At 50.4% G+C, this 16,663-nt stretch overlaps 1 protein-coding gene across 1 annotated transcript in view; it reads right to left on the minus strand.

Annotated features, from left to right (window-relative positions):
* The window catches only part of YPEL2 (yippee like 2), a 38,288-nt gene that overhangs the window by 15,549 nt on the left and 6,076 nt on the right, over nt 1-16,663 (minus strand). Inside the window, exon 2 of the mRNA XM_071575051.1 lies at nt 9,584-9,882. Coding sequence (XP_071431152.1) covers nt 9,584-9,700 — 117 coding nt within the window. The 5' untranslated portion in view covers nt 9,701-9,882. The remainder of the gene's footprint in view (nt 1-9,583; nt 9,883-16,663) is intronic.

Below are 16,663 nucleotides of genomic sequence, written 5' to 3' on the forward strand. Positions count from 1 at the left end.
GGTGGCAGTTTCTGGTTTAGAGCAGTGGGAGATGCTCTCAGAGTGTCCCTGTGCTCGAGGGGAGCTGCTGCCTGTGCCAGGAGGGCTCTGCACCAGCCTGGCCTCACTGCTGGGCCTGGCAGGTGTTCCCATCCAGCAGAACTCCAAGGGGAAGGAAGGATTGAAGCTGGAGCAGACAAGGAAACTCCACCCAGAGTCTCCTCTCTTAAAATACACAGCATGTTCCCATGGAAATCCCAACTGCTGGAATAAGCAGCCATAACAAAAGTAGGAACTGAGACTGAACACCTGGAATTTGAAGATTTCCAGGGCTCTCTCCCTGCAGCAGAACGAATGAGTTGGAATCAGATCCAGCTGTTTATGGAGTGTCCACAGACCCCTCCACTCCAACTCTGAGGGCACCCCCATGGCAGGAAAACAGAGCTCAGCACCACCCCACGTGGTTTGTGATGAACATTCAGAATTAAACAAGGAAGGGCAACTTTTGCAGGACTTCTCAGCAATCAGGTGTGTGTTTGGTGGCTTCATCTCAGTGCAGGGGTCCTGCCCAGGGGCAGAGGAGCTGCTGCCCTGGGCACAGCTGCTTTTTTTGTGCTCTCTGTGCTGTCCTGGGCTGTGTCAATGGCCAGCAGAGCTCCACTGGGACAGGACACTCACTGTTATGCTGCTAATTAAATAACTTGTTGAATTAGCAGTTTCCATCTCCCCTCCCAGCTCTGTTTTGTGTTCATCTCTAAAACCCATGCAGTGGGAATAACTAATGTGGAAATAAAGGGCTTTACCCTCCCCTGCCAAGTTTTTTGAAATGATTGTTGGATGCTTTGAGCCCACAGGAAAACAGCAGCACTCAAAGATGGGGGAAAAGCCACAGCTGCTGCTGTAGCCACTGCACATTCACCAGTGAAAAACTACATTTTTCATCTCCCTGTATCCAGAAAACTGAGTTTGGTTGTCACCTTCTGTAGTTTTTTACAGTAAATAACAAAATTATGCTCTCCTGTTGCCCTTCTGCATCCAGCATGTAAAGGATTGCACTCAGTGGCTCTCACTCTGAAGGGCCAGAGATGCCAAACTCATCTCAGCTCCCTTGAACTTCTGCACATCTGGGAATGCTGGTGGTGGTTGGGAATGAGCTCCATGAGGGAATTGAAGCAGCTCTCCCTGCAGGGTTGAAGGTGCTCCTTGGGTAATGCCCTAACTCTGTGCCTGATTAAACAATCTGGTGTCAATAAATGTGTAATTCCACAAGTTGGAGGTTATTAGGACAGCCCAGATTGCTCTTAATTCTTGCCCTCAAAAGAGGTTGGTCTCCCACCAGATAAAAGTTTCCCCTGCACTCCCCAGGGCTGCAGAGAACAGGGGTCTGTCTCCTGGAGCTGCTCTGGTTTACTCTGCCCCTAAATAAATAAATTGGAGTAATTGCTTTTAAAAGTCAATACTCCATCTGCTCTTTTTCCCTGCAGTATTTCCATCCTTTTTCATCTTAAAGTCAAGTTCTGAAGCGCAGCAACAACAACCAGAGACCATCAAAATCACAGGAGAAGCCCCAAAATACTGTGTAGTTTTACAGAAATAATACTTTTTGTGTATTTTCCCTTGTTTGCCTTCAGTGCTCTGAGCCTTCAGTGTTCACATTTTGAAATTCCACTTTGAAGTCTGTGAGCTACAAACACATTTCAGAATAAATAGGAACAGAGTGCAGGAGCCCTGGGCTTTGGGAGGGAGGGGGAACAGCACAGGGAGAAGAGTCTGGAGGAAGATCCTGCCAGGGACAAGGGACAGAGCAGTTTGCACCTATTGTCTGAATTTGGCCATTCTTTATAGAGTTTTGCCCAGGCTTCAGCTCAGCTTAATTTGTGTTAGAAACCCCTTGATTGTAGGCAATTTTCATTTCCCTAAATACTGATCTTGGTTAATTCCAGCCCCTCAGGAGAGCTCTTTGAACTGCAACAAAACCTGCCCTTGGGAAGAGCCCTCCTGCCCTCCCTGTGGTGCTGATGGACAGTCCCAGTGCCACATGGAACGACTGGGAATGTGCCCCTGGACACAACTCCACACACTGTGCTGGATGTGCTTCAGGAAGCTTTTCCACAGTGTTTTGGGGAATCTTGAGAACAGTGTGGATTTTTTTATAGCTTCAGGCTGCTGGAAACATGAGGGGATGAGGGAATCTCTCTGGGAGAAGCAAACCAAACTGAGCCAAAAAAATAAAAATATTGAAAATAATTTAAAAATGAACTGTCACTTCAATTTTCCTGAGTATTTTAAGGATCAGGAGCAGAGAGGTTGTTGTGTGGCATTGAAGCACTTGGATTTCATAGAATCATAGAATGGATTGGGTTGGAAAAGACCTCTGAGATCATCAAGTCCAACCCTTGATTCAACCCCACTGTGATCACCAGCCCAGGGCACACAGTGGGATTGGATCAAGGGTTGGACTTGATGATCTCAGAGGTCTTTCCAACCTAATCCATTCTATGATTCTCCCCAAAGGCAGCAGGTGGAAAAGCCCCCCCTGCACTGTCTCCCCCTCTTGTGTGTGTGACCAAATTACAGATTAAACCAGGGCTCCCAGAGCTAAAGCCTCATGTGTGTTTTCCCTGGGTTCCCTTGCAGAGGGATAAATCAGATTAAAAGCACAGCCCTGCATGGGCCTCCCCAGGGCAGCCCCCCCAGCAAGCCTTGGATCCTGCTGCATTCCCTGCTCCTCCTGCTGAACCCCCAGAGCCAGGAGGGCTCAGCCTTGCCCAGCTCTGGGCTCCACTTGCTCAGGATTTGAGCAGTTGCAGCACAAACCCTGATGATTCCCTGTCCTTTGTCCCTGGCACCTCCCTGGATAATAAATGGGAACAATACTTTATTTATGCCCAGGTCATCAATTCTGAGGTAGAGGAAGCAGCAGATGAAAGGAGAGCTGTTTCCATAAAGAAAGTGATGGATTAGAAAAATCCATTTTTACTCTGTTCCTCTTCCTTGACAGGGAATTCTAAACTATTGTGATTTATTACCTTTTCCCTTATTTTTCTGGAACAGAATGAAATACTTTAAAAAATCACACAGCAGTTAATTGCTGTATAAACACAATTAGACAAGGAGGTACAAAGCACCTCAGGCTTGTTCTATTAAACAACCATCTCCTGCCTAAACAAGAGGCCTGATCCTGACTGTGCTCCCACCATGGGCAGCAGATCCAAGGGGAACACAGTGACCTGCAGGGTAAAGCCCAGAGGAAGCAATTACAGGGCACAGGGATCTAATTTAGGCTCCTGGACTATGGAATAGACACTGCAAATGCTCCTTCCACAGCTCAGATTTCACATCCTGCCTCTCCCCTGCAAAGGGCATTGTTTGTTTATTCCCTCTCCCATAACAGACCCACTGCCCTCCTCCCTCCCTGCAAAAGGTCTTGCCAGGAGCTTCTCTGCAAGTTCAATTCTGCCTAATAAACTCAAACTCCTGGGAAGGAAAAGGCCCTTTAACAACTTTGATGACACATTGTTCTACTGAGAACTGAAATCCTCCCAACTCGCATTTAATTTTCAAATTAATTTAGTTGTAAGCTCCACAGAAGCCAAGGACTCCAGGACTCCTCCCCTCACTCTCACACAGGCAAAGGGGAAGGTAAAACACTCCAGCCATGGAGCTGCTCTGCTGTCCATCCCTCACAGCCTGAACTCCAATACCTGCAGTCAAAGCAAGCTCTGAATAACACCTGAAAGTGGCCACTCCTTGGGGAACACGAGCTGAAAAGCAGGATCCAAGAGCTTCTAGAAATGTGCACAAACTGATAAACCTGGTGCATGAAGAGCTCAGCAAATCAATGGACTGAAGTTTCTGCGAGTGCTGAGCCAGGGAGCCCAACACCAGCATGGAATGTGTGCTGAGAAGATGCTGCTGCTGAGCCTGGACAGGGAGCCCAGCCCTGTTCCCACTCCTAAAAAGATGCTGAAATGCTAAAGATGTAGAAAAGAAACTACATGGAACTGGAAAAACATGAGATTGCACCATGACAGAGCTGAGTCTGCTCAGCCTGCCCAAAGAGTGGTCCAGAGTGACCTTGGGCACTGCATTTCAGTCCCTTTTATAGCAGGGAAAGGCAGGTACTAAAGATGGATTTCATCAGCACAGGAAGTCAAATAACAGCCAGTGACAGGGAGCACAAGGCAGGCAAATCTAAATTCAGAGTCTCTCATTTTTAATCCTAAGGATGATTAACTACTGGAAAAAAATGAACAAAGGGAGCAGTGAATTTCCCCCCCTGAAGTCTTCACATCCAAAGGTTTTCCTGACAGAACTGCTGCAGTGCCCAGGACATGCCCCTGTTCCAGGGGAGGTCAGATAGGATGAGGTGATGGCTCCTCCTGCCTCAAGAGTTCATTACCACAGAGCTGGAACTTCAATTCATATTTGGGAAGACACAAGATCTACTTTATAGCAAGAATAAACCCTGTGTAATGAAAAGTAAGAACCTGGCCTGTGAGAAGGGAACACCCATCTCACCTAACACCCATTTTCCCATGATGGAAATGCAGGATTTTCTCCTGGCTTGTCTTGGGCACTGAAATCCTCTTTCTTTTCCCACTAAAGATCACCATGTTGTAATTTTAGGATTATTGTTTTAGCTTCTGTGCATGTTCTCCCCACCCAGCAAACAACTTCATGTCTTCAAGGTGAACTGAGAAAAACACCAGCTGGTTCCTGGGGAGTGAAGCCCCAAGAACATGAAACACAAGAAAGAAAAGAACCAAGAGTCAAACCAAGAAGCCCAACAACTGCTGCTCCCTCCACCTGCACGTGGTGCATCAGAGCCCTCCAGGCAGCTGAATTCATCCACAAGTATCTGGAAGCTGCACCAAAGCTTCAAACCCTTTTAAAGCTCCTCCAGCTGCAACACAGAGCAAAGTCTGATGTTTCCAGAGTGCCACAAATCTCACTGAGGGGCTGCTGGACCAACAGGCTGGGAAGGACCACAAAGACTGGGAGTGAGTTTTGCTGATAAACCTCTCAACTCCTGACTGAGAGGATCAAAAAGTGCTTCTAAATGCTCCCTCCTTAACAATCCAAGCCCATTTGGGAAGTCAGGCACACAGGAGTCCTCTATTTTGCCTCGATTCTCAGTGCTGGAGGAGCTGCAGCCCTTTGTGTGAGGAATTTCACATCCATGCAGACATCAAAGGAAGACACTGAACCTCCTCACAAGCCTCAGGCAACTTCAGAGGATCCATCACTGCATAATGTTTAGCAGTTGGATCACAGTAATTCATGGAAAAAAAGAAACTGCAGGACGCCCACAAGACATTCTGCACATATTTCCATAATCAGGGACATTTCTGCTGAATTACTGTTCACATGGCAAAAGAAATCAGCCAGCAGGGCATTAATGTGGCAGTTCTGGCCTGCACCTTTCTGCTCTTGTTCCCATCCTTTCTCACTGGGCACACAGAAAAGGCTGGCACAGAGTTTGATAGCACAGAGAGATCAGCATCTCACCTGGCACTGTGGGCAGGGGGAAGGTGCTCCCACCTTGCTGAAGGTCTGTTTTGTTAACTCTGCCTCCAGGCCCCACCAGAAAATGATGCACAAGGCACATTTCTCAAGAAAAGCCCCTCTGTCTCCTTTCTGGATTATGGAATACATATTTTTCTGAAATATTCTGAAAGCCATGGGGTGCTGTGCCTGAGAAGGACAGACGTAACAAAAGTACCTTTCACTTATTTTTTGGCAATTTGGAAGACACTGAAATGTGCTTTATAAAAGTACAGTGGCCTGGCACAGTGTGTTTGTTTTTACAGTAAAGCCAAAGAGGATTGGGACACACTGTACTCATTTGGAAGTGCAGACAGGAGCTGCTCCAGAGCTTTATATTCCAGCAGTCTGGACAAAACAGCAGCATTTCAGCTGTCCAGGTGGGCAGAGGGGGAACAGAGACAGGCAGTGACTTCCTCAAGGTCACACAGGACTCTGGGGCAGGGCAGGGTTGGGTTCTCAGGGTCTCAGCCCACTCAGCACTGGAAAAATCAGTGAAACCAGAGCAGACACCACATTTGGCACAGCCTTTGGAATGGGCATTGCTCCCAGGGAACAAGACCCTGCTGTGATGCCAACCCAGCCCCCAAAGGCACACACAGAGAGCTGGTCCCTCACCCCACCCAATCCATCCCATCCCCTGGTGTTTCCTCAGTCAGTACAGTCAGACCCTTCTTGGCCAGACTGTCCAACCCACAATTTAGATCTAATTACAAATCAGACACACTAAACCCACTTTCTCCCTCAGGCTGTAGGAGATAAAAGGCCAAGGAAGAACCATTTTGGTAACTGGCTTCGTGTAACAGCTTTGGATTGTCTTAAAAGCCTCAGCATCGATTATTTGCTTTAAATAGCAGTGGCTTATTAAGAAACCTGCTACTCCTTCTCAGGCACAAGGTTTTCCTCAAATAGAAGAGAAAGCAAAAACTGCCCTGCCAGGGCACATTTGTCCAAGAGTTTCAGATCCCCCGTCCTGGCAAAGCACTCTGAAGTCACAGCAAGTTAACTCTGGTGCTGAAGGGCTCAGAGGAGAAACTTGGGAGATGGAGAGGAAATGAAGTCTGGATTGCCACAGAACAACCCTGGGATGTGTTTGAGCCAAGGGCAGGAGCCAGGGCTGCCATCTGGGTGTATCCAGAGGGGCTGAAAGCTCCCAGCTCTCCTGTGGGCTCTGCACAACTCGGGGCAAAAGGGACAGGAATTATTTCAGAGCCAACTTCTCCCCCAGCTGCTGTTACACACAAACCTGTTTTCTGGGGAATCTTTCCAAGGATGTGCCACTTGGGCTGTTTCAATTCAGTGGCAGAGGCAGGTTCAGGATGAGACACAGCCCAGGCTGAGGAACATTCTGCTTTGCAAAGTCTCCCCCTCCCTTTTCCATCCTCATGGTGCTTGTTCCTCCCTTCCATTTCCACATTCTCATGTGGAAAACAAGCAGGACAACTGCCTGGTCCTCCATCCTGACACAAGGCTGGGATGAAAGAGCTGCCCAAGGCCTCGGGAAGCTGTTTCCAACCCAACACAAACAGATAAAAAACAACTATTTAAGTTTGCCTGGGAAAGTTTCTACACATTTTGGAAGCCCCTGGAGGCAGGGACAGCCCTTCTGTTCTGTTCAACAGCCACTTCCACAAATCATGGTTGCACAACTACTTTTATAACGTTTTCAGTTATAAAAAGATGTGTCTTACAGTATTTACAACTTTGAGAAATAAATCCTAAACCCCCAAATCCTTTGCATTCAACTTGCATGACCTGCTACTGCTGCACCAGCACTGTGGCCCCAACTATTAATTTACACCTCAGCCTAAATGAACTTTTAGAAGGAGCAGATCCCACAGTTAACACCTCCACAATTCACACACAGCCTCATGCTGTGCATTCCCACCTTCCCTCCTGTCTGTATTTCAGCAGTCAGCATTCCTGGGCAGTTTCTGCAGGAGAGAAGCTCAAATTCCAAGCAGTTGGCAGCTCTGGCACTGCCCTGCTGGCAGTTCCCTCCCCTGCACAGCTGCACTGGAGCATGGACATGGGAGCACCAAAGGTGGAAGCACAGGGAAAGCACAGCCTTGTGTTTGCCTTGGCTGGGGACCAACCACATTGAGAAAAAAAAGCAGAGCCCAAACTAATCTGCTGTAGAAGCAGAAAGTAAAACAAAGCTCCTTCTTCTTCATCCAGTAAAGCACCTTCTGTGCCCCAACACAAAATCAGGGGAGTCACTGCCCCAGCCCAACAGGAGCCTCAAGTCACAGAGATGCCCCAGAAGGGGGAAGGGGTTTCACCCCCAGAGCACAGACCGTGGTGACATTTCCATTTGCACCCTCCTTTCTGTTGAGGGAATGTCCAACCCCCTCTTTGGCAGCTCAGGCTGTGCAGCCCCTCCAGGACAGCCCCAGAGCCCCTGTGGCTGTGCCAGGACACAGGAGCCCCCTGAGCCTGCAGGGACCCCCCTGAGGGGCAGCCTGTGTGCTCAGAAACCCACAGCAGCCTGACAGCAGCACTATTCACACCACAACATGGGAATTCAAGGGTTTGGCATGGAGACATCAGCACAGAGGTAACACATCTTGGCACCAGCCACAGGGAGAAGGAAGGAGACAGACTCCAATGGGAGGTGACAGGTCTGAGCAGCCACCACGGAAACCTGCACAGCTGCTGAGGTGCCACCCTGGAAGGACAGATGTCCTTGTGCAAGGGGACACCTTCCAATGTCTTCTGTGCCAGCAGGAAGAGGGGAAGCACTGAACACCTTCCCATGGGCACAGCTCCCCCCTCCATGGCGATTCTGGCCTTTCTCCCAAGGCTGCCCCAAGAAGCTGAACTGGTCAAGCTGCACACACAGAGCTCACAGCACAGTTTCCACTCAGCTCAGCTCAGCTCATAAATCTTATGCTGAGTCTGTTTTTTCTGAACACAGATTTTATAAGCTGAATAAACTTTCCGGAACAGTTATTCCAAGGCAGCCGAAACCTGGAAACTGGAGGCTCCAACACACACCCTGAGGAGGTGCAGTTTTCACACTTCAGAACAAGCTCCTCTTACTGCCCATTCCCTCTGCAAAGGCCCCTGATTCACTGGCCCTGAAAGTTTTTAATTTACCTTATCCCCAAGACCCTTCACCCCCTGATCAAGAGATGTGAAGCCAGAACTGAGCCCTTCCACCCTCCCCAGCCCAGGGCACATCCCACCATCCAGCCTTTGCTTCTCCACTGCAAAGTGTCTTGGGAGTGGACTGGCAAAACCAGGAGGGTTTGAGTATGAGCTCAGGAGCCTTTGGAACCCATCCCACATTTTGACAGAGGCATCAGAGAACCTTCCCTTAAGCTGGGGCTTTAGTCCTGTCTCCTGGTAGAGCCCTGAGTTTAACAGGGAAAATGAACTTCTCCAGACTCCAGATCATGACCACGCACCAACCCTTTGGCTCTGTGTGTGCATGGACAGGGAGTGTTGGGAGGGTCATTCACACAGTGCTGACCATCACTCAGTGGGGTTCTGCAGCTGCAATGAGAGGGAGGAGGCTCCTGGGAAGTCAGACCACCTGCAAGCACTGCAGAGGTCTGGATTTGGAAACCTGTCCCCCACTGCTATTTTCAAGATCACAGAATCACAGAAGATGCTGAGTTGGAGGGGACACATCAGGATCATTGAGTTCAACTCCTGCCTCTGCACAGGACACTCCAAGAATCCCATCATGCACCTGAGAGCATTATCCAAACACTTCTTGAACTCATACAGGTTTGGTGCTGTGACCAGGGAGCCTGTTCCAGTGCTCACCCATCCTCTGGCTGGAAAAACCTCTTCCTGGTACCCATCTACCCATCCCCGGACTCAGCTCCAGCCACTTCCTCGAGTGCTGCCACTGTCACAGAGCGAAGAGATGGGTACCTGCCCCTCTGCTGCCCCTCAGGAGGACGCTGAAGACACAACCACTGCTTAAAACAAGCACAGCAGCTCCCAAACAGATCCTTTGGGCCAAAAGTGCTGGGTAAGGCCCATCCACGGCGAGTGACACGGAGCGTGAGCACCTCCTGCTCCCCGCGTGCCGTCGGGAACGTACCTTGGAAATGAGCTCGTCGTGGTTGGCGAGGTGGGCCCTGCAGTGGATGCAGCTGTAGGTCCTGTGGCACGAAGGCAGGTACGCCTGGAAAGTCTTGGACCTCGTCATCTTCACCATTGGAGCCACGGAGCGCTGGGGGAACTCGGGGGCGGCCCAGGAGGCGCTGCCGCAGGACGGGTCGCACGGGAAGCAGCGGAACACGCAGGTAAAGGCCGTGGTGGGCAGGGGCGGGCGTGGGGCGGCTCCACACGCTGGGCACGGGAACACGGGCGGGCACGGAGCGGGCACTGCACACACACCTGCGCTCAGGGGAGAACAGACACACCACTCAGCTCACAGTGGTGACAGTGACACCACAGTGAGCTCACAGTGGTGACAGTGACACCACACGCTGGGCACACTGCATGGGAATAAGGGTGGGCATGGAACGGGCACTGCACACACACCTGCGTGTGGGAGAGACCTCACACCACACTCAGCTCACAGTGGTGACAGTGACAGTGGCCCCCAGCCCCGGGGTGGCTCAGGGTCTGACTCTGGGCAAGGTGGAATCAGGTGGAACCAGCAGCCAGGACACAGCTGTGCTGCCTGTGGGTTGCACCAGGAGGGCAGAAATACCCACAGCTCAGCAGAGGTGCCTGCCCTCATCTGCCTATGGCTCCAACACTGCCATCTCCACTCCTTTTTCAGCACTTTTAATCATAGAATCATAGAATGGATTGGGTTGGAAAAGACCTCCGAGATCATCAAGTCCAACCCCTGGTCCAACTCCAGTCCCTTTACCAGATCATGGCACTCAGTGCCACGGCCAAGCTCAGCTGAAAAACCTCCAGGGATGGGGAATCCACCCCCTCTCTGGGCAGCCCATTCCAATGCCTGAGCACTCTCTCTGCAAAGAAGTTTTTTCTCATCTCCAACTTCAATTTCCCCTGGCAGAGCTTGAGCCCATCGTGCCCCCTTGTCCTGTTGCTGAGTGCCTGGGAGAAGAGACCAACCCCCACCTGGCCAGAACTTCCCTTCAGGAATTGGACATGACCACAGAGGTGCTTTCATCAAGTCTGGTCTCCCAAACACCTCTGGGGAGCTGCACACACCAAGGCCCAGCTCCTGACAAGGCTGGGCTCTGTCAGCCAGAGGGAAGGCAGGGACCAGAGCCAGCCCTGCAGCTGCTGGCCTGGGTTACTCACTGATGGGACACCCCAGAAGCCCAAGGGAAAACTGGGAGCTGGACTGGGTTTTCTCGGCCACCAGGTAAGTACACGAGTCACCCAACCAGCTTTTCTCTCCATTCTGCCCCAGTTTCCACATGGGAAATGGAGGATTCCTTCATTACACTCTCCCTCATAACTCCCTGAAAGCTCTGAAGGTAGAAGCTGCTCTATAAACTGCACTCTAGTATTTTATTCTTCTTATCTGAACATCTGACAGCCATCAAAGCAAGGCACAGTCTCTGAAGGCTGTTCCTGAGAGCAGGAGACAGTTAACAACCCTATTCAGGATGGAAACACCATTTTGCAATGTAACATCATCTGACAGCACCTGCGAGGCAGCTCCAGTCTGGGCCTCTTTTGTTGGCACCAAACAGTTTTCCAGATCCCACACCTGAAAGCTACAAATGTTTCTTCTGAGGGTGGAAGAAGCCCAAAGGAAGCAGGTCCCTCCCTCACCCATGGCGTGCCAGCACACTCTAGGAATTAAACCTGAACTCTGCCTGCTCCTCCCAGGAGGATTTTCCTTTCCATAAAACATGTAATTCTGTTCAGTTACTGAGCCTGCACCTTGTACATCAAACACTGGAACAACACCCAACTACCCCACTACCACCACCACCCATCCCCAAAATGAGAAAACCAATGAATAAACCCCCACACCCAACTTGCAGTGGCAATTCCTCAAGTAGACAAAGCACTCAGGTACCAAAGTGGCATTTGTTTCTCCCAGGTCTTCTTGTCATGGTTGAAAAAGCAGATTCAAGGTACTCAAATTGCTTCAGTGCTTCTGGAAGTGTCACTCACTGAACCTGCTGCCAGCTGGACAATCCCAAATCCAGGCACATTCCCTGCAGGTTTTCCAGGACCAGCACCACACTGGAGGGTTGTCACATGGGCAGCACTTGGTGCACTCAAAGGTTCACCATATTATGGAAACACAGAATGGCCTGGGTTGGAAAGGACCTAAAAGATCCTCTTGTTCCACCCCCCTGCCATGGGCAGGGACACCTTCCATTGGCCCAGGCTGCTCCAACCTGGCCTTGGACACTCCCAGGGATGGGGCAGCCACAGCTTCTCTGCCCAACCTGTGCCAGGGCCTGTCCACCCTCACAGGGAGCAATTCCTTCTCAATATCCCATCCAATCCTGCCCTCTGGCAGTGGGAAGCCATTCCCCCTTGTCCTGTCATTCAATGCTCCCCATCTCTCTTGTGGACTCCCTTCAGGCACTGGAGGGACCACGACCACACCTGGTGCTCAACAGGAGCTGACACCAGGACGACAACAGGATACCCAATTTTATCTTTTTCTCTGAAATACTTTTCTCCTGCTCTCCAGGAGGCAGCTCCTTCTCAGTCAAATGGGAAAAAAAGAGTCTTACTCATCCATGGAACTGCTGATAAATCGTATCTATCATGATCACAACAGTCAGCACTTCCACAGCAGTTTTCATTCTTAAAGCTCTTTGCAAACACCAACTAATCAGATGAACCTTTTCCAATTACAGCCCCAGCTCTGCAGGACCAGCCCTGACACAGAAGGGCTCAGTCTGTCAGGAGCTAAACCCCCTCTGGAACAGCCAAAAGAGGGTCTTCCCAGGAGCTCACCTGGCCAGTTGCTAAGCAGACACCAGGCACTCTTTGTGCAGCTGCATCTCTGGATTTCAGCAGGATTTGCCTTTTACACCACTCAGAGAAGTGAGAAATCAGAGCCTTCACCTGTGCCCTATCCCAGTTCTTCATGTGCACCACAGCTTTGTCAAAACTGAGTTAGTTTTGCATTAGACACTCCTCTTCTCCCCTCTCAGGTGAGGAGCACTTGGAGCACTGCCCCCTAAATTTGCAACAGGGCAGAAACCAGCTGCAAACCAAGGCAGAATCCTTCCTTATTTTCTGCAGATAAGCTGTAAATGCAACACCTCCCAGCCTTCCTGAACTAACCCAGTGCCAACCTTGACAGTCACAAGAGAACCATCCCCAAATTCCAAGCCCCTGACTCAACAGTTGAGAGGTCCCATCCCAGCCCTGTGAGCCTCCCAGGGCAGGGGAGCAGCAGCCCAAGTGTGCTCTGTGTGAGCCAAATGCAGTGGGATCCCAGGGCACAGCCCCAGGCCTGGCTGGCAGACACAGATTCCAGGGACAGCCCATCGGGAGGGCTGGCAACCACTTCACCTGCTGTCTGAGTGAGAAAACAGACCCAGCCTAAACCTTGGACTGGACTGATCTGCAGTGAAATGGTGCAACCCCCTCTCTCCTTGGTTCAGCAGGATCACTAAGGACACCAATCACCAGTTTCACCACTTCCCTCCCACACTGTCATGCCAAACTTTTCTTCGGTGAGCAGCTGGAGAGGCCACAGGAGACAGAAGTGACTCCCAGGCAGAACAACCCTGTGTGCTGCCCCCCTGCCCAGCCCTGCCTGGCATCCCTGCCCCAGCACAGCGAGGGCAGCAGCAAATCCTGCAGCTGTCCTGTCTGACAGAGATGAGCACACACCATTCTCTGCTGCACAGCCCTCTGCAACAGCATTTCATGGGCATTCATTTGTTTGGCCTCAGAACACACTTAACGTCAGTAAAACCACCTGACCTTTCCGAGGCAGGAGAGAAAAGGGAGATGATATCAGAGCACAGACTGAGGGGCTGCAATTCCTGCTCTCAGGGCTGTGCTGAAGAGGCAAACCCCATCTCTCTGCTTAAAGCAGGGGAGAGAATAAAGATTTGTGGGCCAGGATCTTGGTGGGAAACACAGAGAAGGAAATGCTTTGAATAAAAAGTTGAGATAAGCTCATCTATGGTGATCATAATTTATAAAGCACTACCTGATACAGGACTCACCTGTGCATTATCTACCCACAGCTCTGCCCTCATCAGAGGATGGGAGAGGAGAGAAAACATTCTTGCACCCTACAAGCACAGCCAGCAGCTTGTAAGGCCCCATTTCTGTCTTAAATACCACCTTGAAATGTATTCAGGGCTATCTGTGGCTCCCAGCAATGCAAAAACAACCTCCTGGATTTTTTCTGTCCTAGTGACAAACACATTTGAATTAAAACACAATTAACAGCTAATGGTGCATTTGCTCTGCCGCAGAACAAAGGCATGAGGATGAATTTAGCATGAGCCTCTGGATTTTAGAATGATGTTCATCAGCATCTCTAACAGTGGGTATTAGTGGAGTCATTTCACTCACCTACAAACGAAACAAAAAAGCTTTGATTGCTTTTTCCTCAGCCCAGCAGTACCAGAGAGATGAGTATCTGTCCCCAGCAACACAATCCAGGCTTTTCTTTTCTCATTGAAGAAAAATCTGTCTGCGGGATGGACACACTCAAGTCCAGGAACAGAAACTTGTGCCTATTAATTAGTTCACAATAAGTCAGAAAAGTGGTTTAGACAATAGGAAGGAATTCTAAAGAAAAAGGTTTCACCACCATTGACTGTGGTTGTCAGGGAGGGGATCAGCTGAGTGCTCTGCTTTTCTGTCCTGCTATGGTGGGGCTGCTCTGCCTCAGCCTGGAGTTTCAGCTCCAGGGAGGGGAAATCACGACACAAATCTCACCACTCAGGCGACTTTTGGGTCAGAATTCTCCCTCCCCCCTGTGGGTGTCCAACACCCACTTGCCACACGAAGCTGTCTCAGCAGCTCAGGAAACCCAGGCAAGACCCAAGTCTGTGCCAAGCACTTGCCAGTCCCTGTGTCACATGGCAGAGCCCAAACCCACCCATCTCATTTTGAATAAAACCCATTTGCAATGAGGCTCAGATGCAAATGTTCCTGTTCATTGTGGCAGCACAAACAACAGGTTTGTTGGGTCTGTTTTATGGATTGTTTGATATTTAAGGTAAACTTTAGTGTGTGAAATACTTACTGGATCATTCCCAGTGCTACAGAAAGCTGCCTCTAACAGCTCTGAAATAATCCCCCTACTGGGAACCCAACCCTTCTTCTTTGTCTCTTCTCATTCACACAGAGAGAGCTTGAGATGTGCTTTCCTTGCACTTGGTGTTGAACACAAGAGGAACTGGGGTTGGAGCTTCCTGTGTGTAAGAGGTCCCCAAACTGTGCCTGCCTGTGCTGCTCCAGAGTCTGAGCAGGATTCTGAGGAAATCACAGAATTGGTTGGGTTGGAAAAGATCTCTGAGATCATCAAGTCCAACCCTTGGTCCAACTCCAGTCCCTTTACCAGATCATGGCACTCAGTGCCACGGCCAAGCTCAGCTCAAAAACCTCCAGGGATGGGGAATCCACCCCCTCTCTGGGCAGCCCATTCCAATGCCTGAGCACTCTCTCTGCAAAGAATTTCTTTCTGCTCTCCAACTTCAATTTCCCCTGGCAGAGCTTGAGCCCATCGTGCTCCCTTGTCCTATTGCTGAGTGCCTGGGAGGAGAGACCAACCCCCACCTGGCCAGAACTTCCCTTCAGGGAGTTCTAGACAGTGATGCTTGAGGGAAACACACTCCCTGAGCAGGGTTTGCTTGACAGAACCTGCCTTAACATCACCCAGTGAAGTTTGGAGAAGGAAGGTTGGTCTCTAACTGAGGTCTGGTTTGGTGCCCAGTTTTGCTTCCCTGTGGAACACAAGTTCCCAGAATGTCAGGTGTGGGACCCTCAGAGACACCTGGCACAGCTCAGGAGCTCTTCACACCCCGAGGATGGGGCACAGCAACAGCAGCTCCTGTTTGGGACAGCCCTGGAGCCCCTCAGGGCTGAGACAGCTCCAGGAAAGATGAACCAGATCGGCTGAAGGTGGGAGGGTGGGATGTGCACCGGGACAGGCCTGGAAGGAAGGAAGGAGGAGCATTCTGAATTTAAACATGGAACACAAGGCAAAGCCAAGAAGGGAGTTGAAACAGCAGATGGGTGAACACAATGTGCTTTACTCCTTCAGTGTCGAGTTTCTGAAATGCACCAATTTCCAACACTCGCTAAGGTGACACTGGAAGCAGCTCAGCAGCACCAGCACAACCAGTCACAGGGACACACAGCACATAAATGTCCTCCTCTAACACCCTGGGCTGCTTCAGCTCCTTCTCCAAACCTGGGGACCAGGAAAGTGCCAAGAGAAATGGTGGAAGATGTGCAGGAATCCTTTTATCAGAGGGACACAACTACAGTACAATAATAGCACAGAGCAGGTTCTGCACTTGGACCTCCCTCAACAAGGAACACATTTAACCTCCTTTGTTCTCTGGGCATCTCCCAGCAAGTCACTCCATCTCTGCAGGCCTGAGCTCCCTCTGGCACACACTGGAGACAGCATCCTAAACTGGGAGGGAAAAGGGATGGGAGAGGGATGGGAGAGGGATGGGAGAGGGATGGGAGAGGGATGGAGGGAAAAAGGTGTTACCAAAGGCAAACAACACTCCAAACACCTGCCATGAAACCACCAGAGGGCTCAGGAGGAGCTGCAGCAGGAGGCAATCCCAGCCCTTGTGCCCACAGGGAATGCAGGAGGGGAGGCCAGGGCAGGGTGCCAACCCCCTGCCCAGCAGGACAAACCCCTGGGTGCTGCCCTGCTGAGCAGCCACAGCCACCAACCAGCAGAACCAGCACGGGGGTCACCCCCAGCACATCTGCCAGGCTGGGCTTGGTGGGCATCTCCTTTTTTAACATCAGCAATATGTCACCTTGTGGTCTCTCACAACTCATCAAAAACAGACACAGCACCCCCCAACAAACCCCCTGGTCTCGCTCTGAGGGAGAGACTTTCTGGAAAGATCACATGGAAAGGATGAGTTGAAACTTCAAAGGAACAAAGAGCAAATTTTAAAACTCACTTTGGGTTAGATTTTAAAGTCTGCCTGGCTTTGTCCCTGCACACACTATTAATCCATTAAAATCCACTAAACTTATTAAAAACAAAGTACTT

This window comes from Pithys albifrons, chromosome 21 (genome assembly GCF_047495875.1).
Source record: "Pithys albifrons albifrons isolate INPA30051 chromosome 21, PitAlb_v1, whole genome shotgun sequence".
Classification (NCBI taxonomy): domain Eukaryota; kingdom Metazoa; phylum Chordata; class Aves; order Passeriformes; family Thamnophilidae; genus Pithys; species Pithys albifrons.